The sequence below is a fragment of the Periplaneta americana genome, chromosome 15 (genome assembly GCF_040183065.1).
Source record: "Periplaneta americana isolate PAMFEO1 chromosome 15, P.americana_PAMFEO1_priV1, whole genome shotgun sequence".
NCBI classification, from domain to species: domain Eukaryota; kingdom Metazoa; phylum Arthropoda; class Insecta; order Blattodea; family Blattidae; genus Periplaneta; species Periplaneta americana.
In genome coordinates, this window is record NC_091131.1 from 125,438,355 (window position 1) to 125,450,900 (window position 12,546).

Below are 12,546 nucleotides of genomic sequence, written 5' to 3' on the forward strand. Positions count from 1 at the left end.
GCAGCCTGAGCACAATTCTTTCGACTCTTTCCATCATTCGTCTCTTTACGGCCGATGCAGTGAAAATCCACGGAGACCTCGTCCAGCAGGTGTGCGATTCCGTGAACTGCTCTCTGAGCTCGACGTCGATCTACCATCCGTTCGCACACTAGAATACACCACCACTCCACCGTGGATTATGTGACGCCCCATGTTTGATGTAAGCCTGAGCCAAAGTTTTAAGAATTTTACACCAGCTTTTGTTTATAGACTTCGTTTTAGTGAACTTTTATCCCGATATCCAAATTATTCTTTAGTTTATACTGACGGATCCCGAGTAAATGATTGTGTTGGTTGCTCCTTCGTTGCAAATGGACAGATATTTAAATATAAACTGAGCGAATATACCAGTGTTTTTACTGCAGAATTATATGCTTTTTACAGAGTTTTATTGTTTTTAATTCGAGAACCTCGGGGCAGATACCTAATCTGCTCCGACTCTTTAAGTGCCATTCAGTATTTGCAGTGTCTCTATTCAGAGGATCCCCTTGTGTTAAGAACTCAGCAGCTGTTCCACACACTCCTAAGCTCTGATTGCGAGATTGGAGTAGTGTGGATTCCTGGCCATGTCGGAATTCGTGGGAATGAGGCCGCAGATGCTGCGGCCAAAGATGGTGCCACGAATAGCACTCTGGTATATTGGCGCGAGAGGTGGCAAGACTTACAAAATTATTTGAAATGTAGAATATGGTGGCAATGGGAAGGAGAATGGTCTGCACAAGAGGAAAACAAATTACGAAGAATAAAGAATACTGTCCGAGTTTGGGATTCGTCCACAAGAGCGTCACGACACGAAGAAGTTTTACTCACCCGGTTGAGGATTGGCCACTGTTATCTGACACATGGCCATCTGCTACGTGGCGAGCTTCAGCCGGAGTGTGATCTATGCCATGTTCCACTTACGGTGGAACATTTTTTATTACATTGTAGAAAATATGACCGTGTCCGTCGGCAATATGGAATTCGGCCGACTCTTCGTGACGCTCTTGGAAATGATTTTAATTGTACAAATGCAGTCCTGAGATTTTTATCGAGTACTGGACTTGACAGGGTGATTTAGTTTTTGACCCGTTTTAATTATCCTCCGGACCCTTTACATCCGGAGGTTACACTTGTTATTTAGTATATAAGTTTTTTAACAAACTTGACATTCGGACCTTTTGCATCCGAGTATTTTAGAAATACGCCAGATAATTTATTTATGGTAGCATTTGTATTGTTATTTTATCTCTTTTTAAATATTAGTTAAGGTCACATTTTTATAATGTTTTATGCATCACCCTGTTGAAACTGCATTTGTGTACCTCGTTTTAATCGTGACAACGTTTTTTAGTTCTTTAAGCATTCTGATTATTGTATAGTTTCTGTTGTGTAAAGAATTTTAGATAAGGGCGCAAATAGCCATAGGTGCTGACGCGCCCTTTTTAAACCCCACTAACTAACTAACTACATACATACATACATACATACATACATACATACATACATACATACATACATACATACATACAGGGTGGTTCACGATAATTTATCACCACTTGCGGAGCTCATTTCCGAAGACATTCTGAGCAAAAAATGTTATATAAACATATGTCCTAATCTCAATATTTTCTGAGTTACACTAATTTGAAGTTGTTTGTAAAATATCATTATTCTTTAGATTTAAGGGTAAAAGAATATTACAAATAGAAAATGAACTATTCAGGAGTATCACTTCTTTAATTAGCTAGTATTCTGATGCTAAAAATGTGCTGTGAATTCCATAGCTGCTTCGTACAGAATTTTATTTTTTTTTTTCGATTTTTAACTACAAAATTACATTTTTCTACACATTCATCACAACAATTGTTACAAATCATGCCACTCTTGTAAATTCTTCAAGACTGTAGATTAGGATGCATAATTAAACAGTAAAGAATCAAGTTCCTAAAGTTGTATGATTTGTAACAATTTTTGTGGTAAGTACGTAAGAATAATGTAATTTTTATTTAAAAATTGAAAAACAAAATCTGTACAACGCAATTAACAATACATTTTTAGCTTCAGAACACTAGCCAGTTAAAGAAATGACACTTCTGAATACTTTTTTTTTTTCTATCTGTAATATTTTTTTACCCTTAAAGCTAAAGAAAAAAGGTATTTTACTAACAACTTCAAATTAGTGTAAGTCTGAAAATATTGAAACTAGGACACATGTTTATATGACTTTTTTGCTCAAAATGTCTTCGGAAATAAGATCCGTAAGTGACGGTAAATCCTTGCGAATCACTCTGTATATAGTGTCAACTATTATGTGGGAAACCTTTCGAGAAATGGATAGAGGACCTTAAAAATAGTTCATGTAAATATATAGTCAATTTCGCTTTTTCTTTTAATTACAGATACATTTTACTTCATTTGATTTAGTTCTTACATTACTGTACCGAGCGAGTTGGCTCATGCGTATCGCTTGGGACTCGCAATTGGGAGGTTCATGGTTCGATTCCCGGATCGACCAACCTGACTGGTTTTTCCATGGTTTTCCACAGTTATTTAGACAAATGCCGGGTTGAAATTTTCATTGCCACGGTCCATTTTCCCTTCCCTTCCCGTGTAGAAAAAGAATTTAGATTTTTATATCATATCAGTCATCTTTCTCATCTCATTCAATAGCCATATTCAGGTCAAGACGCATGTCTTCATCCGCTTACGGGAGGGGGCGTCCTCTCTACAACCGTTCCTGAGTTCCCAGCCTTCCGCAATATCTCTGCCAGGATTCAGTCCTTAAGAGCACTTCCAAGGGCGCTTAGACACCTTGGAAAGGCCGTTGGAATGGATCCTGTGCTACTTGGTCATCGTGGCGGTATGAACTTAGAGTGGGGAAGGGTGAGCGAATGAGGGATCACATACGGCCGGTGGGCTAGTACACCCTCATCCTCATTCATCCCATACACTTCGGGGTGCACAATAGACCTCAGTATGGCCGATATGCAAAGGGTCGTCCTAACCCACCCGTAGCCACCGTAATCTAACCAGTAATGCCATTACTGTGGCATGTTCATTAAATCAATAGCCCTTGTAAAAAAAGGATCTACTCATAATTGCCACTTGGCAGCTGAAAACAAGAGACATTGGAAGCTTCGATGTTTGTTGTTTGATATTAACGGGAATCTCCTAATTGTCTCATACTATTAGAACGATTCTAAGTCAGTGATGCCACAATAAATAGATAGGTCGTAGGAGAGCAACATCCTAGCTTGGTCGTTCCCCTAACCTCAACCCATTGGATTTTTAGTTATGGGAGTATTTAAAAGCAATTGGATATTCGAGACCAATTGAAACCATTGAAATTCTCCGCCAGAGTAGCGTGTTCAAGGATGTCAGCACGTACAAAAGACGCCTGGAATAAGAGAGATAGTAAGACAGTTCATAATGCGGCTCTTAGAAGCCTGTGTTATAACTCTTTGTCACTTTAACAACTATCTCTAATAGACTTATCCATGGACTTTGTTAATAAAGCTGTATCAACAAAAGGTCGTTCCCCTAACCTCAACCCATTGGATTTTTACTTATGGGAGTATTTAAAAGCAATTGGATATTCGAGACTAATTGAAACCATTGAAATTCTCCGCCTGAGTAGCGTGTTCAAGGATGTCAGCACGTACAACAGACGCCTGGAATAAGAGAGATAGTAAGACAGTTCATAATGCGGCGCTTAGAAGCCTGTGTTACAACTCTTTGTCACTTTAACCACTATCTCTAGATAGACTTATCCATGTACTTTGTTATTAAAGCTGTATCAACAAAAAAGTAACTATAATTAAACAACAAAGCGAAATTTACTATATATTTACAAGAACCCTTCTCTTTGTTTCCTTTATTAGGTATTCTATTTATTTCCCAAGTTTTCCTAAGTGTTAGTTAACAACCTGCATATATTAATTACAAAAATATATTTGTATCTAATTACATTCGAATTATTTTAAGGTAAGTAAGTTTTAATAAAAAAAAAACCCTATCACTACGGCATGGCGCGTCCTCAGGTTGCGGATAGAGGAGACAGCCTCCAGATATGGAGGGTAGCTGCGAATATATTGAATAGGCCTAATCAGTCGTGGACAGCCGATAAGGGGTGGTCCTCCAGCTTGGGGGTTGGGCGAAGGGCTAACAACCCATCAACGTAAAAAACAGCTTGTTACGAAACCTAACAGTAAGCCTCGGAATGGGACTGATTCTCCGGCACGACCACAGCAAAGGAAAAAGTTTATAAGATTTGGTACATGGAACGCAACTAGTCTTTATAGAACAGGAGGGGTAACATTAGTAGCAAAAGAACTAGCTAGATATAGAATAGACTTCGTGGGAGTACAAGAGGTTAAGTTAGATGGGAATGGCTTATCACAAATAGGCGATTACTTACTGTATTATGGGGAAGGAAACAATAATCACCAATTAGGAACAGGATTCTTTGTACATAAAAGAATAAAATCAGCAGTAAAAAGGTCGAATTTATCAGTGACAGATTATCGTATTTAGTACTTAAGGGTGGATGGTGCGATATCGTAGTAGCCAAGCGATTAGAGCAACAAGCTAATATTAGTAGATTCAATATTTTGAAATTAAAGGACGAGGAAACTAAGCAACGTTATCAGGTTGAAATTTCAAATAGGTTTGCTGCTTTAGCAACTGCTGACGAAGCTGAGAAAGAGTTAGATGTTAATAGCGTGTGGGACAATATCCGAGATAAATCAAAATTGCAGCTGAGCAGAGCATAGGTTATCACGAAACTAAGAAAAAGAAACCATCGTTTGATGAAGATTGTTCCATTGTAGTAGATAGAAGGAAACAGGCAAAATTGAAATTCTTACAGGATCCAATTGTGGAGAACAGAGATAATTATTTCAATGAAAGACGGGAAGCAAGTCGTACACTTAGGAATAAAAAGAGAGATTACTTGAAGGAAAAACTGAATGAGGTAGAAACAAATAGTAAGAATAAAAACATTCGAGATTTATATAAGGGTATAAAGGAATTTAAAAACGGATATCAGGCAAGGGTAAACGTGATCAAGGATGAGAATGGTGACTTACTTGCAGACTCTCATTCAATCCTGAAAAGATGGAAAAACTATTTTGGGCAACTACTAAATATACATAGGTCAAATAGAAATGATCAGGACGAAATTCAAATACGAACTGCTGAGCCATTCATACCGGAACCCACACTTTCTGAAGTCGAAATTGCGATAGAAAATCTGAAAAAGTACAAGTCTCCAGGTATTGATCAAATTCCAGCAGAATTAATACAAGAGGGTGGAAGGGCATTATCTAGCGAAATTTATAAATTTGTACTTGCAATTTGGGAAAAGGTAATTGTACCAGAACAATGGAAGGAATCCATAATTGTACCTATTTTTAAGAAGGGGGACAAGGCTAACTGTACAGTAGTAACTTTCGAGGAATATCACTTTTGTTGACGTCGTACAAAATTTTGTCGCATATCCTTTTGAGGAGATTAACTCCATATGTATATGAAATTATTGGGGATCATCAGTATGATTTTAGGCGTAATATATCGACTATTGATTGGATTCTTTGTATTCGACAGATATTGGAGAAAAAATGGGAGTATAAGGGTACAGTACATCAGTTATTCATAGATTTCAAAAAGGCGTATGACTCGGTTAAGAGAGAAGTTTTATATAATATTCTTATTGAATTTGGTATTCCCAAGAAACTAGTTCGATTAATTAAAATGTGTCTTAGTGAAACTTACAGCAGAGTCCGTATAGGCCAGTTTCTATCTGATGCTTTTCCAATTCACTGCGGGCTAAAGCAGGGAGATGCACTATCACCTTTACTTTTTAACTTCGCTCTAGAATATGCCATTAGGAAAGTTCTGGATAATAGACAGGGTTTTGAGTTGAATGGGTTACATCAGCTTCTTGTCTATGCGGATGACGTGAATATGCTAGGAGAAAATCCACAAACGATTAGGGAACACGTGGAATTTCTAGTTGAAGCAAGTAAAGCGCTAGGGTTGGAAGTAAATCCCGAAAAGACTAAGTATATGATTATGTCTCGTGACCAGAATATTGTACGAAATGGAACTATAAAAATTGGAGATTTATCTTTCGAAGAGGTGGAAAAATTCAAATATCTTGGAGCAACAGTAACAAATATAAATGACACTAGGGAGGAAATTAAACGCAGAATAAATATGGGAAATGCCTGTTATTATTCGGTTGAGAAGCTTTTGTCATCTAGTCTTCTGTCAAAAAATCAGAAAGTTAGAATTTATAAAACAGTTATATTACCGGTTGTTCTGTATGGTTGTGAAACTTGGACTCTCACTTTGAGAGAGGAACAGAGATTAAGGGTGTTTGAGAATAAGGTTCTTAGGAAAATATTTGGGGCTAAGAGGGATGATGTTACAGGAGAATGGAGAAAGTTACACAACGGAGAGCTGCACGCATTGTATTCTTCATCTGACATAATTAGGAACATAAAATCCAGACGTTTGAGATGGGCAGGACATGTAGCACGTATGGGCGAATCCAGAAATGCATATAGAGTGTTAGTTGGGAGGCCGGAGGGAAAAAGACCTTTGGGGAGACCGAGACGTAGGTGGGAAGATAATATTAAAATGGATTTGATGGAGGTGAGATATGATGGTAGAGACTGGATTAATCTTGCTCAGGATAGGGACCAATGGCGGGCTTATGTGAGGGCGGCAATGAACCTCCGGGTTCCTTAAAAGCCAGTAAGTAAGTAAGTTTTAATATTAGCTGAAGATACTTTCTTGTAAAAAAAAAATTCCTGTTTCTGAAATACAGAATATGTCGATGGTGTTTGGGTAAAGAGAGATAAGTCATAAAAATGAATTTTGAGAAAAAATCAAATTTTCGAACAATCATTGCAAATAGTTTTCTACATAAATAAAACACAAGAGATGCTAGTATTATTTTCTTTTTTGAAAAGCCAGTTGTAGAATTTAACTTGTCTATTCACCTGGGGAACAAAACTACATTTCAACAAAAAAAAATGACTTACTCTCCTTTACCCGAACACCATCAATATTACGAAAGGTTGTTTGTTTACTGCAACAACGAAAATATTCTACTTTCAGGTATCTGCCTACCAGTGATTGTGAGCTTTTGCCAGTACCATCGGGTTCCATACAATTTCACCATGTTCCCAAATTACATGGGACACTTCACACAACGGGACGCGCAACAGGTAAGTCTCGAAAAAATTCAATTTTTAAACAATATGTATTTTATTTTATGTTTCTTAACGAACACTATGCAGTGCAGTGTCATTTTACCAGAATTACACAACGAAATTCCAATTAACAAAGACGAATAACTTTATAAAATTAATATTCATTCACTTCATCCGTTCGTTTGTTATTTTTTATTTATTTATTCATTTATTCATTCATTTGTTTGTTTATTTATTTATTTGTTTATTATTTATTTATTTATTCATTCATTTGTTTGTTTATTTATTTGTTTATTATTTATTTATTCATTTATTTATTTATTTTCCATATGCTAGTCAACAGAAATTAGCTAATAATAGGTTAGCAAAAATGATAGCAGTAAATTATAATGCAGTTACAGTGCGTCTTTGCCATATGTCCGCGATGATTCACCGGCCGCGTGCCGGGGGGGAGGCCGCGCTTCTGCCGCTAGGACGACGTGTATGCTGACGCAGCTAGTCAAGACCATTCCCATTCATATCAGTACCATGACGTCTATAAATAAAACAGTTTATCTGTAACTTGGCCTCTGCTCTGACAGTATACGTTTAGCTGAGATGGAGAGCAGATCATTTCGTCATAGTAAACAGATATTCATTAAGGGAACTTATTTACATATTCAACTCGTACATAAATAATAAAAAATCGTGTGCTCACACAAGTCTCTGAGACGTTTAGCACAGCAGACAGGGATTTCTAAAGCATCTGCGAGAGTTGCAACAAAATTATTGAAACTAAAATCATACAGAATTCCATCATGTCATGAATTATAACCTCAAGATTAAAATCGCAGGTTTAATTTTTGTAATTGGAATTAGAAAAAGTAAATAATAAAGAACTTGATTCCCGATATATTTTTTTACTGATGAGGCTTGGTTTCATCTACATGGTCACGTGGCATCACAGAATGACATATGGAGCATCAAAGAAGAAGCTCCATTGTAAGTTTTAACGAGTAAGTTGCACGAGCTCTTTTGCCATCTCAGCGGCAGAAGCGCGGCCTCCTACTGGGCATACGGCCGATCAATCATCGCAGACATAATGGCAAAGACGCACTGTATATTAATAATTTTAGTTACAACAATAATAATAATAATAATAATTATTATTATTATTATTATTATTATTATTATTATTATTATGGTAAATATTTTATAGTTATTAATGTTGTAAGTTTATCAATTCAATAGGAAAAATGTATTACTGTACAAGTTGGCAGTTCTAAAGCGTCTTGAAACAGCGGAAAGAGTTTTAGATTTTTTTGTTGTAGAAAATTTTGTGATTCCTCTTACTTTCTGTAGGAACACTAAAGCTAACGTTGTTAATGAAAGATTTACAGGTTATATCGTCTTTAATGACCTTCAATAAAAAATTGATTTTGGTGTGTGGAATATAAACTGTGGCATATGAAGTAATCACACTTATTTCTTAACAATTCTTGAAGACAGTAGAATATTAACATAACGAAATGAATTTGTGTTGGATACTTTCTAATTTAGTTGTACGAATTGTAAAAGAATTGCAAACTATATACGCATATTCAATTTCAGTCTTACAATGTAATGTAAACTATTAAAAGTGAATCAGACGTGGTGCAGGAATAAGTTATTGACCGTATTATATCCAGCATTATAATAATACATGCTTGTAAAAATAAAGCTTACTTACTTACGGCTTTTAAGGAACCCGGAGGTTCATTGCCTCCCTCACATAAGCCCGCTATTGGCCCCTATCCTGAGCAAGATAAATAAAGTTTACTGTCAAGGAATAATTAAAAACACAACAATCTATTCTGTTCATTTGACTATTATTTAAGTTATAGTTGAATTTAAGGGAAGTAGTTTTCTTCGACTATGACATTAATCTTAGAAACATTAATTTTCATATTATTTTCTTCATACAAATTTATTTATGTTCAGCTATCGTCTGTGAATATTATAAAATGTAGAGATCCTAAATTTGAGCCCTGAGACACTCCGCACTTTACGTTAAATGAAACTGAGAATTTGTTAAACAGGCGTACACAGAATTGTCTGTCATATACCTAGGTAGATATTTTAAACCAATTTACGTATCTTGCAGAAAGACAACTTTTGAAGCAAGATATCATGTCGAACTATATTGCAAGATTTGCTGAAATCTAAATATATTGAATCAATCACATCTCCCTTCGTTTCAATTACGTGTATAATTTGATTTAGGTATGAAAGAAAGTTAGTTATTGTAGATTTAGATTTGGTGAATCCATGTTGTATTGGACTTGGCCTGTTTTTCATATAGAAGGAAATGTGTTTGTGTATAATAGATAAAATTTTTTGAAACGTTATTCAGTATACAAATTGATGTTTAGTTTCTAACTTTATATTTCTTGTCGCATAATTTGCATTTTGTTTCCATAATGTAAGTAATTTATTTTTTTTCAGATTGATATTAAATATATGAGTTAACAAAGGAATAAAAAAGTCACAGCAACCTTTAATATAATAATAATAATAATAATAATAATAATAATAATAATAATAATAATAATAATACTTACTTACTGGCTTTTAAGGAAGCCGGAGGTTCATTGCCGTCCTCACATAAGCCCGCCATAGGTCCCTATCCTGAGCAAGATTAATCCAGTCTCTATCATCATATCCCACCTCCCTCAAATCCATTTTAATATAATAATAATAATAATAATAATAATAATAATAATAATAATAATAATAATAATGTAGTTTTGAGTGCCTTCAATTGAATCAGTAGAACACGCACTCTTACTGACAGTCTTAAAAAAACCCAAGAAGTTATTACATACATACATACATACATACATACACACACTGCATACACACACTGCATGCATGCATACATACATACATACATACATACATACACACACACATACATACATACATACATACATACATACATACATACATACATACATACATACATACATACATACATACATACATACATACATACATACATACATACATACATACATACATACATACATACATACATACATACATACATACATACATACGAAGGAAACGAAGGGAACAAAAAGATATACACATCTTTCTCAACAACAAGGAACTACAACAAACCGACAAGATTAAATATCTTGGAATTATCATTGACAAGAGATTTAGATTCAACGAACATATTAAATATGTAACAGAAAGATGCACAAGCCTGATTAATGCCCTTTCCAAAACCGCCAAGATAAATTGGGGTCTTAAACACAAAGCATTAAGAACCATATATAAAGGTGCAATCCTGCCCTTGTTATCGTATGGGGCTCCTGTTTGGATAGATGCCTTGGAGAGGAATTACAACGTCAAAAAACTGAACCAAGTGCAGAGGCTAATAAACATACGTATTGCAAAGGCATTTCGAACCACCTCATGTGAAGCATTATGCGTTGTTACTGGACTCATTCCCATTTTGTTCAAGATAGAGGAAATAGTAAACTTGTGCTTTGCAAAAACAAGACATAAGTACGATGGTCTAAATCTTGACTACATAATACAGCACAAGAACTGGACACACCCTGCAGAACTCATCGACATAAAAGAAACAGAAGAAAATACAGGATATACGTATGAAATATACACGGATGGCAGTAAAAGTGAACGTGGAGTTGGAGCAGGAGTAGCAATATTTCAGAGTAATGAACTAATCCAACAACTAAGATTCAGATTAGACAATAAATGTTCAAATAACCAAGCTGAACAACTTGCTATCATGAAAGCGTTAGACAATATAAAACGACTAAGAACAATAGGTGAAAGACCATTAGACGAAAGACGAATAGCCATCTACACTGATAGTAAAATTACTCTGGACTCTCTAAGGAATGGAAGCAACCACAACAACCTAATTGAAGGCATCCGAACGAATCTACGGCTGGTGGAGAACGACAGATGGCTAGTGGACTTCGGATGGGTCAAGGCTCATGTGGGGAACTACGGTAACGAACTGGCAGATCGTCTAGCGAAGCAGGCAGCGAGTGACGTCGATCTACAGATCTGTTACGACAAGGTCCCGATGAGTGAAGTAAGGAACCAGCTAGCGGTCATATCCAAAGGAAAATGGGAAAGTGAATGGTCAACTACTTCCAAAGGTACTCTAACCAAGGCGTTCTTCCCTAGTGTCCAAGATAGACTGAAATTGAAGATAGAAGTAACTCCTAACTTGACGACTCTGTTGACCGGACATGGAAGACTCAACACATATTTTCATCGATTTAAAATCAAGAATAGTGCGACATGTGTCTGTGGGGATGGGGATCAGACAGTGGATCATATCATTTATGACTGTACGAAATTAGGAAAGGAAAGAAGAACACTAATCCAGTCTATACATAAATGTGGTGGAAAGTGGCCTGTGGACAAGACAAAATTAGTGAAAAGTTATGTAAAATATTTTATAAAGTTTGCAAATAGTATAGACTTTGAACAACTACAGTAGGCTGGCTAGTATATAAGGATAAGTTATTTGGGAAGATAGGTTAAAAGTCAGAATTAAGTGATAAAGGTCAAAAATAGGTTACTTACATTCTGTAAATAAGCTACAATATTAGAGGGTATAATTTATCTGAAAATAGGCTGATCAAGAGATAGTAAATATGTAAATACTGTAAATATTTTAATGCTAGAATATGTAAATAGATTCTTGTACTTCATAGGTTAGGAATAGGAAAATAAGTTAGATTAAGAAGTACCAATATTATCTTGGCAGTTACACATAGTAGATGAACTACACTAGTCCATATTTAATCTAGAATGGCAACATAATGATATATAATGTAAATGGATTATGTACTTGAAGGTAAACCTAGGCATGTAGCATTACTTTCCATTTGTAATGGAACATGCTTAGAGAAGCTGTTTCCCCAGTGGATGGAAACATGCAACAATTGTACCGATAATTAAACCGGGCAAAGAAAACTGTGACGATGTAAGTAAATATAGGCCTATCAGCCTACTCAACGTAGCAGCCAAGGTGTTAGAGAAGCTTCTAATACAACGGATAATGCATCGCATACATAAGAATAATCTTATGAATAAAAATCAATTTGGATTCACATCACAAACCAGCACTGTCAATGCCGCGATGTACCTGAAATAATTAATCCTAGAAACCCTAACCCAAGGTCAGATGGCTGTCCTTATCAGCCTAGATGTCAAAGGAGCATTTGACGCCGCATGGTGGCCCAGCATCCTAACTTCATTAAGAGACTTCAAATGCCCAAGGAATCTCTACGAT

General features: G+C 35.8%; 1 protein-coding gene across 1 annotated transcript in view; it reads left to right on the top strand.

Annotated features, from left to right (window-relative positions):
* The window catches only part of LOC138715735 (uncharacterized), a 432,440-nt gene that overhangs the window by 316,098 nt on the left and 103,796 nt on the right, over nt 1–12,546 (top strand). The window contains exon 7 of the mRNA XM_069848791.1: nt 7,147–7,256. Within this exon, the coding sequence (XP_069704892.1) occupies nt 7,147–7,256 (110 nt within the window). The remainder of the gene's footprint in view (nt 1–7,146; nt 7,257–12,546) is intronic.